Raw genomic sequence first — 23234 nt, forward strand, 5'->3', positions numbered from 1 at the left:
GCTGCGGTGCCAGAAATAGAGCTGTGCGTCTGCTGACTCTCCATCCTGCGCCCCGACCGCAAAAGCTGCCTTTGCTCAGTTCAACTTTTCCCTTCTTTCTTCCTCATTTAAGGCCGGTTTGGGGAGAGGCGAGCAAAGCCAGGCAGAGCCCAAACAAACCTGGCTGCGAATGCAGTGAAACATGGGTGTGGGATCACACCCCTTGTAACTGAGAGCTACAGAGGTCAAAAGGAAGCAGCGCTAGAGAACACCCTTCCTTGTGAGTTGCTGGGAATTTAGAATAACAGCGTGTTCAAAACAAAGTACTGGTGCCAATGCCCCCCCAACCCTCCATTATGTGATGGTTGAGCTGCGCTGTGTGCCAGTACAGGCAGCCCTTACATCGTTCTTATGGGGACCCAATGAGGATCCACAAGAGGTCGGAGAATCATGGAATTGACAGGGCTGGAAAAGACCTCCAAGATAGAATGGCTTGTATTGGAAGGGACGTTAAAGATCATCTAGCCCCAAAACACCTGCTATGGGCAGGGTTGATCATCAAGTCCAACCATCAGCCCATCCCCACCATGCTCACTGACCACATCCCTCAGTGCCACATCCACACGGCTCTGGAACACCTCCAGGGATGGTGACTGCACCACCTCCCTGGGCAGCCTGTGCCACTGCAGCACTGCCCTTCCAATAAAACCGTTCTACTTTCTCTTAACAGAAAGAGGCTGTCACGGGTTACTTAGATTTACCTATGCCCATGACAGGGTAAGCCACCCCGTGGCCCCCCCCCCCGGGGCCCGGAAAGGAGGGGGAAAAGGGGAATGGGATAAAAACAGCGGCAATCTAAGGAGGAAAAACTTATTTTACTAAATATGATATCGAAATACAAGATAACACAATATAATATAATTGAGGCTAACAAATCGAACAGACAGAGAGAGAGAGAGTCCCCGAAAACCGGGAGGCCTACTGTGAACTTTAGGCAACACGGCTGGAACGCTTCCCACTCTCCGAGAAGTTCGAGAGAAGAAGGAGGGCACTCCAGCCTGGGAACGAGATTATATAGCGTCCTGGTCCTGTGACTTATCATTGCCCCTGTTGTTCTCTGGGATATGTAGTCTTCTTCTGTGGACTGCACATTCAATAGAAGTATCCATACTTTACATGATGTTATGATGTGGAATACTGATAGCAAAATTACAAAGTTACAAAACCATGACAGAGGCATTCAGTGGCAACCATTACTAAGGCAACCCAAGAGGTTCCTCACCTAACAGCAGTGGAAAGGCATGAGTAAGAAGAGGCCCAAACTGCTCAGCCAGCGCCAAGGTCTTCCTTGCCAAAGGGCTGTCCCAGTGTTAAGGCCAAGGTTGAGATGGTCCTGGAGGTAAAGAGCACAAATGAAGGAGTACTTTCCCCTCTACAAACTCCATTGGAGGATGACTGAAGGCACCTGTGGGTGAGCCGGGTTCTGTATGTAGCTCTGCAGAAGTACCGAGAGAGAGGAATGAGGCTGGAGGAGGAAGGAAATGGTACAATAAGTGAAGTTCTTGCCATAGAAGACAGGTGGTTTTGTGGCAGAATGCAATACTACACCAAACAAGTCCTTGAGGAACAGCACATCAGTGAGAGCACACCTCTGAGCTGACAACATCTCCATCTCCAGGTTTGGGATGACATCTCCCATCCACGGGAGGATGCTCCCAAGGACAGCCCAACAAAGAGCTGGGCTTGGATGGAGACCTCAGCTAAATTTCCATCCGATCCCTGACAGCTTTGAGTGATGGCAAGGGATGGTGTTAGTTTTGCTTTTGATTTCAGCTCTGGGAGTACAAATCCCATTAGGGATGGGCAGCAATCTCCCATTCCTTACCCACAGCCAGCAAGCACCCATCACAGAAGAGAAGGCTGGCTCTGATGGGAAGAGAACAATGCTGGTACCCTGCTCCCAAATGAGACCTTGCTTCCAAAACCCTGTTGCTCTGGGGTTGTGGACCCTGGGCAGCAGAAAATTCTTTGTTTTTTTTTCCTTTATTATTTTTTTTTCATGGGTTCGTGTGCTTTGATGGCAGCAGACTGAGGCTCAGATGTAGCATCCAAACGCCTCCTGATTTTTAATTTATGTAGCTTCCGTACCCTCTCCCAGAGGTAAAACCCCCAAACCTTTAGCTCTATTTTACATAAAAGCATCTGAGGATTAGAAAAATGATGTGATTTGCTGGAGGCCAAACAGAGTCTGTGGTAGGGGTGAAATTTGACTGTGGCTCCCAAATTAGCATCACAACCATTGCTGTTCTATAGTGTTTTCTCTCTGCTTTGCATACTTCAGTCTGAGACATGCTGGACAAGCTGCCTTGAGATGAGGAATCATTTTTAGCCGTGTTTCTTGCAGAAATGAAGCTCTCACCATCATATTGTCTATCTGCCTGTCTATCAGCAGCCCACGGCATGGTGTGAATCCATCGGCCAACTCCAACCATGCTGCAGTGAATGCAGATCTTCCCACACCACCATTGGGATGCACTTGCCTGTAAGTGGGAAGAGTAAGGGATTGCAGAGGATGCTCCACTGGGGAACGAAGGGCTGAGCTCTGGGGCTAATGCTCAGGGCTGGGAAGGGAGCTGGGACATGCTGGGGTGCAGTGAGCATGGTCTTGAATAGGACAGGGAATGCTTGTCCCACGCGCACAAAGCAACTTTTTTCCCCCTAACCCCAAAGGGCTGCTCTGGGGGAAGAAGGCAATTACCATACTGCAGTGAGTTCACCTTAAATGGTCTAAAACCCAAACATCTCAATGCAAATGAATTCTGATGGGATGAGCGAGATGAAGCATTGCCAACCCTGGCTCAGCTCGTTGTCTACCCAACACTGACAGCAGTCCATGCTCCTTGGCAATGTGTTCAGCCCCACAAACATTTCTACCTCCCCCAACCCCGTGCTACAACCTCACCAGGTGCAAAGCTTTCAAGCGGAACCTTTACCACACATGTTTTCTGGTTTAGGTGGCCCTGGTTTCTTCCCCTTGGGCAAGGGGATGGGGCCTGCTTCTTCACTTCTTGGGCTGGCCTTTCACAACAATGCATAGCACCCATCACCTTGCAAAAAGGAATTACCATCATTTTCCTCCCCACCTCTGTTACACAAGCATTTTTCCACCATGTGGCCATTTCTGATAAGGGTGGCTGTTGGGCTCCACACATGCAAAGAGCCTAATATTCGGTTAACTCCTTCCCACTGACCCACAGAGTCACTAATGATCCAACTTTCACTGCATCATGTCTCAGAGAGGTCGCCTCATTTCGCCCTTTGGGATTCCAGCCCTTATAACGCCCTTTCCAGTCCAACTCTGCAAACAAAGTGCTCCTTTCAGCAGGGCACTCCTGAAATCCGATGCCCTTATTCGTATTGAACTGCTGGTGGCAGGGTGGAAAACAACAAAGTGACACTTCTATTGCTGGTCACCAAGAAAGTAGGGTAGGACAAGGGTATTTCTCTCTTTCTCCAGTGTTCCGAGGCCTCAGACCTAAAAAAACAACAGTCGCTGGCAACCACCATTGCTAGCAGTCAGGGTACAGCAAGAAAATGAGATGAACAAACCCCTGATAGAATGCTCAGGGACCAGCACTAGCAGGACCCACCCAGAAACAATGCCTCGTGCACAGGGGAAACAAACAAATGCTGTTTAACTCTGCTGTGAAGTATCATAAAACTCTGCCAGATAAGGATTTTTGCTCTCACTGAGGGCAGCCCTACTCCCTGGGCTGTTTGCTGAAATGCATTCATTTTGTTTTGGCTTTGCTTGGTTTAGTATTCTTTTCCTATTGACGATGTTAAAGACAGCAGTGGGGCTTCATAAAGCAGTCACAGATCATTGAATCATACAATCATTAAGTTTGGAATCATTAAGATCATCTAGTCCAGCCACGATCCCATCAATCCAACCATCACCCCATCAATCCAACTGTGAGACCATCAGTCCAACCATCACCCCATCAGTCCAACTGTCATCACCCCATGAATCTGAACATCATCCCAGCAGTTCCACCATCAACCCATTAATCCAACCACCAACCATCAACTCACCATGAGCAACGAAGCACTGCGAGTCCTGGTGTCACTGGGTGCCCTTATTCCCAATAGCCTTTCCTGAGTATAACAGCCAGTCCCACAGAGGGAAAACCCACGTGTGCGCTCAAGCTGGCTGCTCTGCCACTACATCATCTTCTCACTGGCCTTTGTCCCATCCATCCCCTCCTGCCTGAGCTCCCAATGACACCTGCAGGGTGAGAGCAGCTCCTTCCCCTGAGGGCCTGTGGAGATTTTTGAGTTAAAGCACTCTGGAGCAAACATATCCACTAGGGTCGTATCAATTTCCCTGGCCCCTGTGAGTGATACAGCATGTCCAGATGGGGAAATGGAAAGAAAACAGCCTCAAAACCAATTTCATTGTAATCAGCGCCAGCTGCGTGTGTTGATAAGGCCCTGATAATGCTGTAGAGAGGAGATATCGATGTCAGACAACCTCACAGCTCTAGCTCTGTCTGGAGGCAAGTACCAGCAAGTGCCCCCAAAATCATCCCCTACAGCAGTGGCCAGGCAGCCTGGGGCTGAGAACTGGTGGGAGCAGAGCCTTGCAAAGAGGCTTCAGCTGTCATGCATGCCCCAGAGTGCAAGGCAGCAAAAATGGGATGGAGCCTCCTGTGTCCCAAAGGCTGCTGGAGCAGAAGAGGGTCTGGTGTTGTCTCTAGATAGAACTTTAGCTCCCAGCCATTCCTAATTGTCTTTGCTCCTTGCATGTTGTGAATTGATATTAGCTCGAGCTCAATGGGCTACACACAGGTCTTGGAGCCAGATGATTCAAGCTGGGATTTGTTCCACATCTCGGGTTTCACGTGTTTTCTTTAGCTGCATTTTAATTGTGGGGTTTTCCTTTTCGTTCTGTGAGCCGTGCAACACAGGCGCCACTGTAAATATCCCAAATAAACACCATGCTCTGCTCATGTCGAGGCAGGAAGGAAGTGCCCTACAACAGGACAAGTTGAGTTTTTATCACAGCTTTTTGCCTGGAAGGCCATTGGGAATGTGCCTGCACAAAATGCCCGGTGTTGGTCTGGAAAATAGTGCACAATGTAAGCAGAGAGAGTGTAATTGGTTAAACAAAGCCAGGCTGGAGTTTAGTTCACCTTCACTTCCATCTTGAAGCGACAAACCTAAGAAGGGCAGCCCAGCTCAATGGACAGGGAGAGAAAATTATTGCTTTTCATTATTGCTCAGTGGTCAGTCCTAATGGGCTGTGTTGCCCATGGGCTGCTCCATGCATCCTGAGTTGGCTGCCAGAAGTGAGGTGCTCTGGTCCAACACGGACCCACCAAACTTCATGCAACTGATCCCCATTTCCTGCTGCTGAGATCCTACATGGGTCCACCAAACTAATCCCCATTTCCTGCTGATTCCAAGCATCAGACAGCTTTGTGCTGTGGTTCCTGATGGGTAGGAGAGGGGCTGGTGGGACCTTGGATGGAGTATGTGGGACAGCTCCCCCCAGACCAGTACTGTAGGACCTGTAGGAGGTCTGGTGCACGGCTGCAGGAGCACATTTGAGCACTGTCCCCATGCCAGTTTAAATAAATAAGTGGCTCCGAATGCTTCGCCTGGCATCTTATTCAGCCACTCAAGCATCAAATACCTCCAGGATTCTTCGGGTCTTAATTTGCAGAACTATTTCCTTTCTGAATGCTCTTTTATTTTCCTTTTTCTTTCTTTTTTTTTTTTTTTTTTTTTTTTTTTTTTTTTTTTTTTTCCCTTTTTTTCCTCATTTAAACCAGTTTTTCCTGTGGTGAGTGATCCTTGTGGGTGAAGGGAGGAGCCTGGGCTCCAGTTAGAAAAGGGTTTTGGTGGCTGCTGCTTCAGTGGGGACGAGCGTGGGTCTGAAATACCATGGATGCCTCAAGGACGGAACAAGCCAGGGCCTGATGGAGAGGCCTCACACATCAGCATGAGCAGGGAGGCAATGTGCAGCCCCCCCTGTGATATCCTACACTGCTGTTCGGGTTGCTTCAGGCATCGGGGGCTGCGGGGAAACTCCTGGAGAGGCCCCTGAGGCACCTGCAGGTCTGCAAATGGAAGGGATGGAACAGAAATGGAAAGGGGCTGGTGTTGTTTTCTCTTTATTTTAAGCCAGAGATGAGAATATTAAGGGATCTGATTCATGGTGTTTGAACACCTGGGAGTGATATACAGCACAGCCTGCTCACAGGCATGAGATCTTTGCTGGGTGTAATCTAAAACAAATGTCATCCCAGCCAATCTGTAATCAAGGCCTCCCGGATCAGTGAGTAAGTATCAGGGCTTAACGGAATTGGTGAGACCTGCAGTGGCGGTGCTGCAGATTTATGGCTGCCTCCTTCCTTCACCCACATACCCTTTAGATAGACCTTTCCCTCTGGTCCCCGGGTGCCTACTGAAGGTGCCTCTCATGGATCTGCACTGGGTGCTCTTTAATATCTTCATCAATGACAGCAGGATCAATGACACCAAGCAGACTGAGCTCCTCAGTCAGGATGTCAACATATTTAATTCCCTGGCACTTTCTTAGGCCCTGCACCCTAAATGACACTCAGCCATTTATCATGGAGAGTTGGCTCTCCAGCAACTTTTATTCAGAGATGCTGAAAGTAATTCTCTCTGCTGAAATATCCCATTAAAGCTGCCACATGTGCACCAGACACCTCAAAACACAGACTGTCACAACATACCCTCTTCTCACCCCTTGATGTGCTCCAGTGGGGCCACACCATTTTCCTTCCTCAATAGTCATGGAGTTGGGTAACGCTTCCTTCTGCGGGAACTGCAGCCTCACGTGCTGCCTGGGTAGAGAAGTGGCTCTAATTAGAGGAAAGCACGCCGCTCCTCCTGCTTGGAGAGCTGCAGGTCCCTAGCCTCCTTACAGCTCGGTGTAGGGCCATTAGCACAACAGTGCATCTCCCAGCACTGCGCACTTGCTCGTGCTCTTGGCCGCCTGCCCACCAGATGCCAAGGGGAGGTGCCAAGCACAGCAATTAGCAGGCCATGGCAGCAACGAGCTGCAGGTTGGGCTCCGTAGGGGTGATAATGAGGGTCCCTCGATGCCTGATGGTGCAGGACCAGCTGATGTCCCCCAGTGAAGGGCACCAGTGGGTAACGTCTGGGCAAAACTGCTGAATATTGCACTGTGCTTTGCTCTGCTCATCACTGACTGGGGCTGCAGGCAGACAGTAGCCTCACCCAGGTCCCAGCAGGAAACCTGCTGCCGTCCTCGTTTGCAGCACGGGTGCAGCCAAAAGCTGCTCTATTAGTCCTTAATTACACTCTTGCTATCCCAAATCCTTAAGTTCACCACTAAAGGCAGATTGAAATAAAAATATCACACTTTTGCAGCTCAGATATTTGCAGCCATGAATAATACACTCGCACACTCATTTACTAATGGATACAATTCTCTTCTAGTTTCTTTTCCCCTCCAGACATTTGCAGAAGCTCTTTTCATTCCCATCACACCTTTAGCTAGCAGTAAGATGCCCTCTGTTTTGTTGCTCTTATCTCTTCGCTGAAAACTTTTATCGACTTCCCCGTTGTTTTTTTTTTTGTTTTTTTTTTTCTCCTCACCTTTTCCATTTCACATGCAGCTTTTTTCTTTCATTCTTTCTTTTTTTTTCCCCCACTGTTGTTGTTTCAAGGCTTCAGATCTCTGAGCAGTCCCTCATGTAGCTATTTTGGAGATCTCACTCTGCAGCAGCTGGGAGCTAACACTGGGAGCCATGGGTGAGTGCAGATCTGGCACCAGAATTGCAGGGGATTGAGCGGTCCTCAATAGATCACAGAATCACAGAATTATTATGGCCCTAAAAGACTTTCAAGATGACATTATCTTAGAATGCCTTGGAAGGGACCATGCCTTCGGTTGGAAGGGACCCTAGAGATCACCCAGTTCCAACTCCCTGCCATGGGTAGGGCTGATCACCTGGTCCAACCGCCAGCCTATCCCCACCATGCCCACTGACCACGTCCCTCAGTGCCACATCCACACAGTTCTGGAACAACTCCAGGGATGGTGGCTCCATCATTTCCATGGGCAGCCCATTCCAGTGCCTGAGCACTGTTAGATTTGCCTGTTTTCTGTCACTTCTCCAAGCACAGAAGAGGATTCAGGCACTGAATCTCTTATCCTGAGAAGAGCATGATGGAGAGCTGTTACCTGCTTTGTTTCTGCAGCCAACTGCTGTTGGCTGGAGTGAGGGACTTTCCAAGCCACTGATGCACGAAACCACTAACAGCTCGGCTTTGATCCCACTGCTTTGAAAGCAGCACTGCATTGGCCAACACCACCAGCTCCTGCTGTAGTTTCATGCTGTGGGTTGGAAAACGCCTGTCCACCTCTAGGATCCTCGTGTTGGGTGGCTGGGAACCAGCCACAGTGACAAACCCAGGTACCTTCAGAGAATCATTATGGCAGGAAAAGACCTCTAAGATCACCTGGCCCAACCACCAGCCCATCCCCACCATGCCCACTGACCACGTCCCTCAGTGCCACATCCACACGGCTCTGGAACACCTCCAGGGACGGTGACTGCACCACCTCCCTGGCCTGTGCCACTGCAACGCTGTTCTTCCTGAATTTTCCCTCCAACCTGAACCTCCCCTGGTGCAACTTGAGGCCGCTACCTCTTGTCCCAGCTTTGGTGGCTGTTTGCTGCTCAACAGCTGGAAGGTGCTTGCTGACTTCAGCCTGTCCTACCCAGCAGGGTGCACTTCCCCTGCAGCATGCTTGAGGCACCCTGGCTCTCAAGTCTGAAGGCAAAACAGCTGATTTGCTCTGCAGAAAGGGGCTGGTGCTGCTCCCCACCACCATGCAGTTTTTTGCGAGGCTTAGAAAAGCTCTCTGCTCAGAAGAAACACTGAGTTTCTAGGTCACGCTGTTCTTGGGAGACAAGGCAGAAAGCAGGTTAGGAGAGTCAAAACAGGAGAGGAGGATGGGACCAGAAGCCCAAGTCATCTCCTCCACCCCCTGCAAACACCATGTCCAAGCTGCCTCTTGCCGAGGCCAAATCCTTGTGTGGGTTCCTGCAGCCAGTGGGGGAAGCAAGGAGTAGAGATTCTGCACCCGCCCTGCCTGCCCCATTGTTACCCGAGGGCTGCACAGCCCTTTGCTTTCCATGCTCCAGTGGCGGCTAATCCTGCGTGCTGATCCCTTGTGCTGATTCTTCTCGGGCATCTGCTTTCTCTTCCATTCTGCTCAGCAGCCCGAACTCAGTTGCTCTAATCCCTCCATCTTCAGTCGCATTCACAGCTTCGCATAATAAATATTAACAGCTTACATGTACCTTGGGGTTCTTATGCAAGGACTCCAAACAGCTTTACAGTTCGTATGCGCATGGGGATGGCTTTATACAGCCACCGATGAGAAGGCAGTTGTTTAGCAACCTCCAGAAACAACACACAACGGTTAAGACGAAAGCAGAGATAAATATCGCATCCACTTGAAACTCCAGGAGGGGATTGGAGTTGGCAGAATATAAGCACTCATCTTGAATATTAGCCAGGATACTCCAAACAGCATTCCTACACTTACAGAGAGAGCTGTAGGATTTTAAATACCTAACCCATCCCCAGCGGTTTATTTACAACTTGCATTAACAGCGCTGACATTTCAGGATGCCAGAGATGCTCTTCGTTGGAAAGAGTTCCTCCAGCAATGAGCATCGCTGTGTTCCACTAACACCCTTCTTCAGAACGTCTGTGGAAGGAACAAACAGACCCCATTGGCTTGAATAGGTTTTTTTTTCCACTGTTGTTGCACAGCTCCCTAAGGACATTAAATCCTGACATTTACTTCCGAGCTGCTTTCCCCCATGCACACTATTTCTTTGACCTGGACTCCTAAGCCAGGGTATACGGCACGCACAGGAAACCTGTTTTCCCCTTCTCCTTCCAGTGGCCATGCAGCTCTGTATGCTCCTACTCCTTTTTTGTACTTAGCAAACCAGGAGCTGAGTCAAAGGAAAAGTTTGTTTTGTGTGATCTGCTTTATACAAGGGCATTTGGCAGTTCTTAAACTCAGTCCGGAGCATCCATGCACTGGAATATTTCCCATTGGAAGCACTCTTGGTATAAGTTAGGAAATACCATAGATGGATGGGATAGGGGAACTTTTTTGGTGGCCCTGCTAGGCAGGGGGGTTGGAACTACATGATCCTTGAGGTCCCTTCCAACCCGGGTGATTCTGTGATTCTGTGATTCTGTGGGAATAAGCAAGAAAGGCTTGTTTGTATGGCTCTCGAAAACTGTACCAGGTTAGAGAATAAAATACCTTCAACTCCATTTCAGTCTGCACCAGGATGGCACCATCCTTTTCAGGTTGGAAAATAGGGAAACCTTCATTTCAGGAAGAATGATGATGGACTGGCACAGGCTGCCCAGGGAGGTGGTGCAGTCACCATCCCTGGAGGTGTTCCAGAACCGTGTGGATGTGGCACTGAGGACATGGTTATGGGCATGAGGGGGATGGGCTGGTGGCTTGGACTGAGTGATCTCAGTGGCAGAGGAAGGAGAGCATCTGCGGGCAGCCCAGCAGCCCTGCTCAGTTCCCAGGAAAGCCAGCAGGGTGTGGGCAGGGCCTGGGAAGGCAATGGCAGAGAGCCAGTGACAGGTGTGCAAGGGATTCCTCCCGTACCTTCCCAGGAAGCAAGCACTTCTCACCGCTTCGATCCTGCCCACATAGTTCTCAGTAAACTCTGATCTCGCCTTGGGGCACTCTATGCTATTTGATTAATGGGAAGGGAAAAATCTCCCTCCACCTCTCCAAAGCCAGCATGCTACAAACCTGCACACATGGGAGTTCGCTGCATGCTGGCTTCCACCAATGCTCTGTTCCTTCCCTTCTTCCCTTACAGTCACCCCAAAGGCCTCACCGTGTTGCCTGCACCTCTAGGCAGTAAGGCAGGCAGGCAGCAGCAGGAATGCAGCAGCAGGCAGGGAAGAGACACGCTTGCCACCTGCTGTCAGAAGCCTGAACTGAAGGGGAATCCACATGCAGGGGCTCAGGATGCTTTTACTGCTCGCTGCAGTGGGCTGAAGGTTTTCAGTGGGAATAGCTGTCACACCCACATCCTTTTCATTTAAGGAAGAGAGCAAGCCACACAGGTGCCAATGAGTGTAGCTATAAGTTATTTATTCTGCAAAATAGAGGTATCTTCTATGGAGTTGAACACTGGAATCACAGCATTATGAATTGTGGAAACATTTTGACAGCACACGCACACGCAGGCACACATGTACACCTACACACGCACACACAGCCTTTGTACAGGCCTCTACTCTTGCATTATCCAGGAGGGAGCCCTCTCTGCAACTTTATTTGTAGAAACCTGCAGTGAGGGTTGCATTCGAGACCCCTTTCCACGTTCACTGGGCTTCCACGGGAAAGAGGTCGGTCAGGATTAGGCGCATTGCGCAGGCAATGCGTATGACAAGAGCGCAGCTCCCCAGCCCAGTGTTCAGCACATCCCGCATAGGAGTTAACTCTTGGCGGAACACAGAATAGAGCTGGAGCGCTGTTGCTCCCTCCTCAGTCCTTTCTCGCGCAGCCGAGCACCGGGTGGGTGGAAGAGGCACATTTCCAGGTTAGGATACAGTCAGTGCTCCCTGCTCACCATGGTCCATGTTCCAAAGCCGGTAAAACTCTGCAAAGTCCACGTAGGGCTCCACACGCCCATCTTCATCTGGCTGGAGCGAGTGGGTAGGGCGGGAGCGGAAGAGACCCCCGTCCGAACTTGAGCTGCTACTCTGCGTGTGAGTGTTAGTGGACTGGAGAGTCACAGTGGGGCTTTGGCTGGGGAGAGAGAACAAAAGCAACTTTATTTTTCCACATCCACAATCTTGCCCAAGGCACCAGAACAAGAGGCAGCTTCTTTAAGGATTAAGCTATCAGGTAAAAGAAGTTACATATCCTTGCTCTGTCACAGCATTAGGTGTGCTGAGAACAGCATGCTACTGATGACTGCCAAAGATACCTGCCTCACCTTTAACTGGACAGCTTTAAGTACACCCAGACATCTGAGAAACAAAGAAGGGTAGCAAAGAAAACTAAAGAAGAAGGGACACACTCTGCTGGCCTCCTCATACCCATACAGTACAAGCTTTACGGGAAGAGCCTGGCAGCAGAAAAGCTATTCTTGCGTGACCTGCACTACAACCAAAGCAGCTCTGGTTTGTCAGCTTCATTGTATCTAGAGCTACCAGAACACAATAAGCATAGAGCTTCTTCCCTATGCAGCATGTACACACCCCTGTGCCAAAAACTGAATTCAAATCAGAGCCACTAGTAGGATCCTGCACAAGATTCACACAGGACCCAGGTCTAACCTTTATCCCTTCTTCTACCCTAATCTCCCTCCTCTGAGCAAGCCAACCTGGTGCAGCACCTCCTCTTCAGCAGCCTCTGTTCATCATTAAAACAGAGGACACCCACTCTCCCTCCATGCACAGCATCCAACATCCAAAGAGTTGCTTTGGACTGCCAGAGTGTCCTCTGGTGACAGCAGCAGATGCTTCCAACAAGGCATGTTCCCAGAACTGGCTTCAGAGCTGCTTGCTTTGCTTGTTCCCACTCCTCACGTATCACTTTCCAGCTAACAACTTACACTGGCTGTCAATACTGCAGTCAGGAGGGCCACGCTGCAGATAAGGGAATGAGTGACAGGTGTGTCTCTGCTTTTCAACCACTTCACACAGCGTGAGCTGCAGGGGACTGCGGGTATCAAGAGAGCAGCATATTTACTTAGTGAGGGTGGGGGTGGCTTCATCCAGAGTTGAGCTGCTGTGGGCACCATTGACCATCTGGCCTTGGGAAGGCATGACGAGAGACAGTGTGACACTCATTTTGCTCGTGCTTTGGGAGCTGGAATACGGCACAGAGACGGGGTAGACACGGCCCCCTGAGAAGGAAGAAAACAGAATTATACGTGCAGGTGAGACATGAGTGACAAGGGGTGCAGAGCATCAAAGAAAGGTCAAAGATCCCAAGGAAAGAATTTATATTAAGTTTAATTTCTTAAATGCAGTAGTGCATCATCAAGTCGTTAAGGACTCTAGGTCTCAGAAGCCAATAATCCCTTTAATAACAAAATTCCCTCTATACTGAAGTATCTACTCTCTCAACATGAGGTCAAAGCCAGATCAAGGGCTCTTATCTTCCACCCTCTATTCCGTTTCCTTCTCTCTGCAGCATACCTTGTGTTGGTGTTAGCGTGGGCTGACTCATCTCACCCAAGGGATAGCCAAAATTCCTCACAAGTAGGGTCATGTCTTCATGTCGGGGACAGAACTTGGACCGTTCCCCACCACTGGCAAAAGTGTCACAGTGGATCCGTTTCACCCGGTCAACTACAGCCTGGGCCACAGCATCCAGCGATGTCTGCTTGGCAAACTCTGTGGCTATCATGGCTGCAATTTCCTAAGCAGAGGAGGAAATAAATGGAACAATGTTTAAGGTATTCTGAAGGAAACCTTTTCCAGCCATGTGACCTAAGTTTTACTGTAATTTATCTAGCTGCAGTCCTTGCCAGTCTCACTCGCTGATATGTGCTTTGTACCTATAATCATCCCATCCTTTTTAACAGGCTTCTCCTAAAAGGAGGGGAAGGTGCCTGGATGAACTGGCTTGGCAAACCAGCTCTCACATTATTACTAACTGGAACGAGGTGGCACAGGCATCCGGTTCGGGTAGCACTCACACGACAGATGTGGAGGATGGTCCATATGAGAGCAGCCAACACCCTTGAAATAAGTCAGTAGCTGAGAGAACAACTCCCATGTAAGCACTCACCTGGTTGGCCTGCCCAGGCCCATGAGCTGCCTCCAGAGCTTTGTAGAGGCCTTCAGACATAAGCACCAAGAAGCCAGTCACTCCATCCAGCGAGTGCCCTCCATGGATTTCAGGCTCTGCTATAATAGGCTTAGATTTAGCAGCACTGGAAAGAGACAGTGTTTTTAATAACCATTGGTGTCATAGTGAGTGAGAAGGAAGGGTCACAAAGAGAAGAGATTGAAACCACAAAGTTGAGTTTTTCTGACCTGAGCAGTTCAATATCAGTGTAGCCATATTTGACTTTGTAGTCTCCAATGCGCCGAGTGCTTTCCTGCCCACGGATGGTTCCCACTTGTTTTATCTTCCCTGCATCCAAGCCTGCCAGATTAAAAGATAAAAAGTGAGAGTGTTTGGGAAACTCGAAGGGCTTACTGCAGTCACATTGTCAGGAAGGAGAAACAAAATAACCACAGCTAAAAAGAACACTTACAGTAGGACACAACAAGAAACCAAAGAATTATCATAGTATCATAGTCTCGTGCAGGTTGGAAGGGACCTTAAAGATCATCGAGTCCAACCCCTGGGATTCGAGCCTTCTGTGTAGCAGAGCGGCACTTCTACCACTTGCGCCAAAGGGGGATTCGAACCCAGGGCCTCCGGTGTTGCAATGCGGCATTCCTACCACTTGCGCCACCGGGGCACACATCATTCCTATCCTTCCTCACAGGAAGCAAAGAGCAGTTTGCTCTGTTTCCAAAGGACATGCTCTCATTAGCCATAATCTGGGAGTGAGAGTGAAGGAGCACAAGAGGCACACAGCCCAACACTCACACTCCAAATGCAATGGCTGGCCCTGAAACAAAGTCCAAGTCTTGGTCCAAAGCCACCGGTGGCAGCTGGCCTGGGAGCACACGCATACACTGAAAAGGCAGTGGAACATCTGTGCCTGTCAGCTCAGGACCATGCGATGGGAAGAGGAAAGCAAGAAGGAAAAAAGAAGTGAAGGATTCTGCTTTTTCTTCCATCATTGATCCCTGTTCCTAAGTTCCATATGACAATTTTGCTAATAAGCTAACTTAGGAAATCAACAAGAGCCATGAATGTATTCAGGTGCTCAGACTGATGCTGGCTACTCCTAAAACAAGGACGGTAAGCAAGCAGGTATTTAGTTCAATTAAGGTTAAGCGAATAACTCGGACCTGTCAGGGGCTAGTGAGGAATCTTATCCTGAAGAAGGTTCTAACAGGGACTATCTGAGAGGGGCTGTTATTTGAGGCAAGACTCAGAGCAGATGAGCCACTTACCTGGTCTGTTCTGGCAACCTCCCCCCCCTTCCAGGTTAAATGTAGAGCTAACAGACAGAAAGAGTTATTTTGAGATTTCTATCTAGAGATGACTGTCCTGCGTACAAGGTGAAGGCAAAAGTCCAACTGAAACTATCCCTCTGAGTCAAACCAAGCCTCACCACACAGATGGCTCCACACCTACCCCAGCAGTAAGATACAACTCTGCCATCTGCTGCAGACCAAAGCTGACTCATCAGCATGGCCTGGCTCATTTGCCTGCTCCTGGCAGGGGGATACAAACTAATGACAGACACAAACACAAGGAGGCTTCAAGCACACCAGAAAGCTTGCGTCTAAATCACAGTGATGGTCCAGGAGCACTAAACAAGCTGAAATGAGCAGGGTGAAGAGCCAAGCAGGTAAAAGACCTCTCTCTCCCTTCCCCTAGGACAGGTGAAACAAATACCATGACAGACACCATCCCTGTGACTTCTTAGCACTGTGCTTCAACTTGGGCATACAACAACCTTGGGTAAGTCCCCAGAGCAGCCTGTACACACTAGCTTGCTCCACAGGCTCTCCCTTCCATTAGGATTGCCAATAGGAGAACCACTGCTGCACCAGATGAAGAAGGTCAGCATACCTAGCAGAGTCCTGACCCACTATAGACCACAGCTAAATTGAACCTAGTGTTTTAGTAGAAATGCCACCTAAGGCTCTTTTTCCCTGGATTCCTGTGGTCAGTCCTCTGTTTTATGGCACACAACATTACTGCAGGAATAAGAAACAAAAAATGGAAGAGAAACGGAATAAAACAAGACCTAGCAGCAGAAAAATTATCACACTGACAGCTTCATCAGATAAGAATGTTGGTCAGGTGAACCTAATGAAGAATGCCAAGCTATATATATCAGAACAAAGGCACGGAATAGAAGTATCTCTATATGAAGAGTTTGGTGTTAACAGCCACACAAGTGGTCTGGCCTGGCTCCAGACAAAGAGAAAAAAACCATGTCAAACATTGTAAAGGAAAAGGGAAATTGCCTGAAGCATGATGACAGTATAGGCAGAGTTCAATAATTTCTGATGTAAGAGCAGTAAACGCCACTTTGGTCGGCCTCTGTCTGATGTGTACTTGCTATTTTGCAGCAGCCTGTACATAGGCAAATGAAAACCCACCATCCTCAGGGTGTGGCATCACACAGAATTTAACCCAGACTAACTGTGGTTTGTCTCCAAAGGGGCAGTCACACGCTGCCCACCCCACTTCTGCCCTCTGGCTGCATGCTTCTGTTCCTGCCTTCCTATCGACTCCAGCAATCACACAGCTGCAGGGCAAATCAATGACAGCTTGGCAGTGGGACACAAATCTGACTCTCAAAGCGAACAAAAAAGGAAGAAGAAAAGGACTGTTTTCTGTTGGTTCAGCAAACTGAACTTGCTCTGTAGCTTCAGAGTATGCAGAAAAAGAACTCGCTATTTGAAACAACAGCCCACAGGAGAGCTTCTTTTTGTTCTCACTTACTGTTTCCAAGGGCTTATATCATTCCTGGTGCCCCAGATAAACGGAGACACGAGACGTTCTCAGGTAGGAACATGAAATTGAACACTCACCCAGCTGAGAGAAGCGAAAAAGTTCATCCTCATTCTCTGTCGTATGGTCCACATTTAGCTGAGTCACCTGCAGTCCATCCACTGTGGACTTACACAATAGTGCACGATTGGTACCTGCAGCGGGAGTAGTGAGATGAGGCACCAGATAGCTCTGCCGTTAAGGGGAAGAACATATCCAAATGGAAAAGGAACAGGAGAGGGGAATAAGGACAGAAAAGAAGAGAAAAGCTCATGTACTCTCTTCATAATCTCCTAGAAGTAGACTTGCTTACAGCGTGCTAGGCCTGTTAGCTCTTCACTCAGGCTCGAGCCAGTGCCTCACAAGACAGTTCCTCGCTTCCCACTGAATCTCCACTACCTCTCAACTCATTTTCCCCTTTTCTTTGGTCATAAACATTGTATCCGCCAATATCTGCAGAGATATGACCTTTAAGACTGATCTATCAGTCCCAAAAGTAACAAGGAAATCACTCCTTGACGAGAGAAACCCTCCCCAGCATTCAAATTGCTTCTGCTTCCTAGAACTTCAGCCATGCTCACAAGCACCTTAACCAGGATACTAGCAAAGAAAAACTCACCAACATTGGCGATATAGAGCTTATTGTTGAGAACAACAGCCACGATGGCCATGGCTCCTCCAGAGATCTCCTGCTCTACAACTTTCAATCTCTCCACGATCTTCTGGTATTGAGGAGGCAGCTGGTGATGAGGAACACCCTGGAATCCGAGATTATGGGGGAGGCTTAAACACTCAGTCCACAACAATGAAACCACAGCTACAGTCAACACTTGCATAAAGAAAGAGGACTCATCTTGACAGTCTTGCCTTGAGGCCAAGATGTGCAAGTCATACAATTATTTGTTCAATCCCAATAAACCACATGGGTTTGATAAGATTCTGGAGATGACACTCTAATCCACCTCAAGACCAGAATTCATATCTGCCCATGTGTCATGCAAATCTGAGGCCTTGCCTACCATCCACATCATATGACTTTGTCCTGGAAGAGCTGTAAGTACAGGGCTGAGGACCTTCCCACAGCACCTTTAGTTCTTTACTAAATAAAACAATCATAGGTCTAAGTAGCACCAGTGCAGAACAGACCACGGCACTTCATTCATTTCACACTAGCTCCCAGATGAAAGCTACAGAAACATAGATTTCAATTACAGCCTCCTTTGGACAATGCTGATCAGCATCCCATCCAGTAGTCTGGAAGGTGGGAGCTCCAGCAACTTCTGTCCTTAAGGCTACATTACCTCTGGCAGCTGGGACTGCAGGCTGGCCTTTTCTGCCAAAGCATCATCAATGGACTCCAGGAAACTTCTTTCTACCACATCAAAAGCCTAAAAAGGATCATAAGAGAAAGCGAGCTCTTATCCAGTACCTAGGGAACTTTGAAGCTACCCACCCCCATCTCCTAAGACTAGTTCATAAGAGCAGTTGATTACAGTTCATAGAGATATTGAAGGATCACAGCATCATACTGAAATGCAATTATTTTAGTGCAGCTAGTTAACAGCTTGTGAAAGCAATCTGCTAGTGCTCAAAACAGGAGACAAAACACACAAATTACAAACACAGCAACATCAGAGACCTATCTGATTTTGTATGTTGATTGTAAAAATACTCATCCATTACTCAAGAAAGTGATCTTGCACATGCATCCCCCCACGCCTTAATTTCTCCCTTTCACTCCCTGTCATCTCCTTCTCAGGCTGACTTGCTCCTACATGTCCAGTGAAGGCTGGCTGCAGATTCCTGGAGAGCTGTCAGCAGCACATTGACAGCCAGGGGAACAGACGGGTGCGAGGTGGGAGTGAAACAAAGCACTGCAGCTGCTCAGGATGAGTGCAAGCACAACCACTGGCAGATGTTTCAACCCCCTCAGAACCAGATGCTGCTCTCTGGTGGCAAAAGGAGGAGGTAGGTAGTGTGAGAAGTAGGAGCTGTTCCCAGTTAAAGGTGCTTTACCTGCAGCAGAACTCGGCGAACATCAGCATCACTGTGATCTGCATGCAGCTGGCCCAGCAGCAGTTCTGCAGACAGCCTCTGGCCCACAAAGTTGGTGACTCGGTTGCCATCGTAGCCATTGAAGACACCATAGAGGTAGCAGTTGTTCTCACTCCTATCAGAGAAGGCAAAAGAAGTCACAGATGCCTGTGATACAAGGACAGACATAACAGGTTTCCCCAGAATCCTGTATGCTCTGAGTCCTCAGTGAAAGGCTAAATATCACCTGCAGACAGAAGCAGGTAAAGGAGTCTGTGACCCAGGCACAATCAACTTACCTGAATTTCAACCAGTTATCTTCCAAGGGGTGACCCTCTGTACCTTTGCCATCTGCACTGTAAGAACGGTTTGGAGCCGAGCCCACCCCAGAGAGATGGCAGGATGGTAGGTCATCTGTCCAGCTGGGCTGCTGTTCCTGGGAGACAGAAAGAGGTCATGTAAAGGCTGATGTGAGAATGCTGCTTCAGGATGAGCTACAGGTTAATTCCCACCCTCTCACTAACAGGGCAGAGCACCTCCCAGAGAACTTCATGATCCCTGCAGCAGAGCTGCATCACTTACCCCTTGCTTTCCCTCTGAAGCTGAGCTCTGGTTGCATGCCCAGCTCTTTCCAACAAGAAACCAGAACTGAGACTTGCACCCAAGCTTGATACACAGCACTAATAGTGAGTTTAGTGGATGGGACCCTCACACCTGGGGTCCCCGCTAAGAAAACGGGTCCGCGGGGCGGCCAACACCGACGGAGGGTCCCTGTGCCCACACGGGCCTACCCACTACGGCTGACCCTCACCCCTCAGGCAAGGGCCCAAAGCCCCACACAGCGCTGCGGGCCGGCCCTGCTGCAGCACGGAACGGGGGACACCCACCTCCCCTCACGGCGGGCATCTCCCCTTGCCCGGGCAGGAGAGCGAGGAGGAGGCGCGGGTCCCTCCTCACACACACCTAAGGGGGTGCGCGAGCGAGGAGGGGGAGGGGGAAGGGGGGGGGAACGGCTCCACTCACACTCTGCAGCAGACTCCTCCTCTGCGCCGCCATCTTGCAGCAGCAGCAGCGGCCTCCTCCCTCCTACCCGCCCTTCTCCCTCCAGAGCAGACAAATCTGCCGGGCAGAGAGGCCGCCACTCACAGCCCCGCCCTCTTTCCCACACGCAGAGAGCAGCGCTCGCAGCCAACGCCCCCTTCCGTCACTCCGCCCAATGAGGAGGCGGCGAGGATCACTCTGAGATCCCTTGGTGCAGCCACCGGCCCATCCCCACCATGTCCCCTGCCCTAGTCCCTCAGTGCCACATCCACGCGGCTCTGGAACACCTCCATGGACAGTGACTGCACCACCTCCTTGGGCAGCCTGCAGCGACTCTCCTTATGAGAGGAGGAGTTACAAGTCATTGCTGTGCTCGTATATTGTTAAGTGTGTCCTTCTGAGACTAACGATTGGAGTCTGCATGTTTGTCCTGTTCCTAATTTGTCTGGCTGCAGCTCATGGTCACTGACCATTGCCATCCTGTTTTATTTTCCTTCTCTCTCTCTCTCTGCCTCTTTGTACTTACTGTTTCTCGTGCTTCCCTGGTCCCAGTGCCAGGGATTATATGCACAGTATTTCTAGTGCCAAGCTGCGCTACTGCCTTCCTGTTTGTTCATATGTTTCCTCTGCAGAAAGGGAAGAAGCATTCCACTGGTCACCCTGCTGGGCTAGCAGATAAAAGATGAACAAACATTATTGAACAATATGCTGTGGAGAGCAGGGAGCATAATGCAGCCCCCATCACGGTGCTGTTGTAGGCATTCAGAGACACCCTCACAGTAGAGAGAGAGCTGTCACTGCAGAATAGATTTTGGGCAGAGCTTTAGGCTTGGTTCTGGCAACATTTGGCCTCATCAGTTTTTAACTTGTCCTGTTGCCAAGACATCTGACTTTCTAGGGGCATGGCATCTCTATAGGACTGTAGGAAGGAAGGGGTCTTTGTCCAAAGAAAGAAGGGATGGGTAGGTATATCAGTACATTTAGGTATATGCTTAGGTGCAGCTACAGTGTGTACCCAAGATGGAAGACAGTCCAGAGGACTTGATGCTGCCAGTTGACCATCATGTACTTGTGCTTATCGTCCTCAGGCTACACAAGGGTTGGCACGTTAGATACCTGGGTACTCAGGCGACAGGTGCATTAAAAGGGGATGAGAAGGAAGCTCTATCGAAGCACTGCTGAAAAACATTATTTTGAATCTTGTCACGGAGGAAATTGCAATGATATCCTCCTCAGTGTTGAGCTATCTATTACTGAAACCCAGTCAGCAGTATCTTGAGGGCTCTTGTTTCCCAGTACTTGATTATGTTTTGAAAACGTGTGCTATGCTAGACACCCAAGCAATGGTCACACAGAGATAAATAGAAGACACATCAAACTAATAAACAGATCTTCTTCCCTGGGTGTGAAAATAGTGATGTTTATTCCATATTCTTTCATATTCCCCATCTTCACCTTCTGTGACTATAGCCATTTCACAATAACCCCTAATATAGTACTTCAAGATCCTTCTCATGTTTTCCTCTTGATAAGGTAAGAGACACTTGATGGTAGGTGTGATTTCAAACAAGCCAAGCAGAACAAGCCACTCTTAGAACCTCCTGAAACATCTCTCTCAATAAGGGCAGCCATTTAAGTCTGTCTGCACTGATACTGCCGACTTTCACTAAACCTGGAGGACTGTGGAATCCTGGGTTCAAATGGGACAAATGTTGGCATGGACACTCTTGCTCCTTAAGGTGCCCCAGCTTATGTCCCAGCTTCAGGAATCACAGAAACACAGAATTATCAAGGTTGGAAAAGACCTAGAAGACCATCTAGTCCAACCATTACCAATACTTCCCGGCTAAATCATATTCCTCAACACCACATTCAAACATTTCTTGAACACTCCCATGGTCGGTGACTCCACCACCTCCCTGGGCAGTGCATTCCAATGCCTGACTACCCTTTCCGAAAAGTAATACTTCCTAATGTCCAGCCTGAATCTCCCCTGGCGCAGCTTAAAACCATTCCCTCTAGTTCTATCACTGATTACACGAGAGAAGAGACCACCCCCCAGCTCACTACAACCTCCCTTCAGGAAGTTATAGAGAGCTATAAGGTCTCCCCTGAGCCTCCTCTTCTCCAGGCTGAACAATCCTAGCTCCCTCAGCCACTCCTCATAAGGCCTGTGCTCCAGACCCCTCACCAGCTTTGTAGCCCTCCTCTGAATACGTTCCAGGGCCTCAGTGTCTTTCTTGCAGTGAGGGGCCCAAAACTGAACACAGTACTCAAGGTGCGTCCACACCAATGCCGAGTACAGGGGGACAATTACCTCCCTGTTCCTGCTAGTAACACTGGTTTTGATGCAAGCCAGGATGCCGTTGGCCTTCTTGGCCACCCGGGCACACTGTCGGCTCATGTTCAGCCGAGCATCAATCAGTACCCCCAGATCCGTTTCCTCAACACAGTCCTCCAGCCACTCCGCCCCAAGCCTATAGCGCTGCCTGGGGTTGTTGTGGCCAAAGTGCAGGACCCGGCATTTGGTCTTGTTGAACTTCATCCCGTTGGCTTCGGCCCAGTTCTCCAGCCTATCCAGATCCCTCTGTAGGGCCTTGCTACCCTCAGGCAGATCGACACTCCCTGCCAATTTGGTGTCATCCACGAACTTACTGAGGGCACACTCAATGCCCTCATCCAAGTCATCAATAAAGATGTTGAAGAGGACAGGTCCCAGCACCAACCCCTGGGGAACACCACTCATGACTGATCTTCAACTGGATTTAACTCCATCTACCACCACACTCTGGGCCCGGCCCTCCAGCCAGCTCCTTACCCAGCCGAGAGTGTACCCACCCAATCCACGGGCTGCCAGCTTTTGTAGGAGAATAGCATGGGAGACAGTGTCAAAGGCTTTGCTGAAGTCTAAGTAGACCACATCAACAGCCTTTCCTTCATCTATTAGACGGGTCACAGGATTGTAGGAGATCAGATTGGTCAAGCAGGACCTGCCCTTCACGAACCCATGCTGGCTAGGTCTGATCTCCTGGTCATCCCACACCTGCTGCGTGATCTCCCTCAAGACAATCCGTTTCATTACCTTCCCTGGCACCGAGGTCAGGCTAACAGGCCTATAGTTCCCCGGATCCTCCTTACAACCTTTCTTGTAAATGGGAGTCATGTTGGCAAGCCTCCAGTCTTCCAGGACCTCACCCGTTAGCAGAGAGCGCTGAAAGATAACGGAAAGAGGCTCAGCGATCACCTCCGCCAGTTCCTTCAGCACTCTCAGGTGAATCTCGTCTGGACCCATGGACTTGTGACAGTCCAGTTGGAGCAGTAATTCCCTGACTGCTTCTTCAAGAATCACAGGGGGTTCAGTCTGCTCCCCAGCCGAGACTGGGAAGCCCTGGGAACAACCAAGATGACTTTTAAAGACAGACGTAAAGAAGGCATTGAGAACCTCAGCCTTTTCCTTATCCTCTGT

At 49.4% G+C, this 23234-nt stretch overlaps 1 protein-coding gene across 2 annotated transcripts; it reads right to left on the minus strand.

The window, feature by feature from the left end:
• Window positions 1-11176: 11176 nt before the first annotated feature.
• TAB1 (TGF-beta activated kinase 1 (MAP3K7) binding protein 1) lies at window positions 11177-19882 on the minus strand. 2 transcript variants are annotated; one of them, XR_001554562.2, is made up of 11 exons: window positions 19751-19882; window positions 19027-19163; window positions 18710-18863; window positions 17995-18081; window positions 17313-17451; window positions 16735-16848; window positions 14101-14212; window positions 13853-13997; window positions 13258-13480; window positions 12669-12962; window positions 11177-11857 (listed from the first exon to the last, which is right to left on the minus strand). XR_001554562.2 is itself a non-coding variant. In XM_015860334.2 (11 exons), the coding sequence occupies exons 1-11, from the start codon at window positions 19781-19783 to the stop codon at window positions 11650-11652; spliced, it is 1509 nt and encodes a 502-aa protein (XP_015715820.1). In that variant the 5' UTR covers window positions 19784-19882; the 3' UTR covers window positions 11177-11649. The 2 variants fall into 2 exon arrangements, 1 of the variants encoding a protein (XP_015715820.1); XM_015860334.2 differs by having other exon boundaries at window positions 12806-12962.
• Window positions 19883-23234: the final 3352 nt, after the last annotated feature.

Source organism: Coturnix japonica, chromosome 1, assembly GCF_001577835.2.
Source record: "Coturnix japonica isolate 7356 chromosome 1, Coturnix japonica 2.1, whole genome shotgun sequence".
Taxonomy (NCBI): Eukaryota; Metazoa; Chordata; class Aves; order Galliformes; family Phasianidae; genus Coturnix; species Coturnix japonica.

Bases quoted from the DNA above. Each gene is read 5' to 3' on its own strand.
- TAB1 (XM_015860334.2), bottom strand. From the start codon at position 19,783: ATGGCGGCGCAGAGGAGGAGTCTGCTGCAGAGT. The intron at 14,213-16,734 runs GTGAGTGTTCAA...TTAATCTGGCAG, and splicing joins TTTTCGCTTCTCTCAGCTGG to GCTTGGATGCAGGGAAGATA. The intron at 13,481-13,852 runs GTGAGTGCTTAC...TCCTCTGCTTAG, and splicing joins GGCCTGGGCAGGCCAACCAG to GAAATTGCAGCCATGATAGC.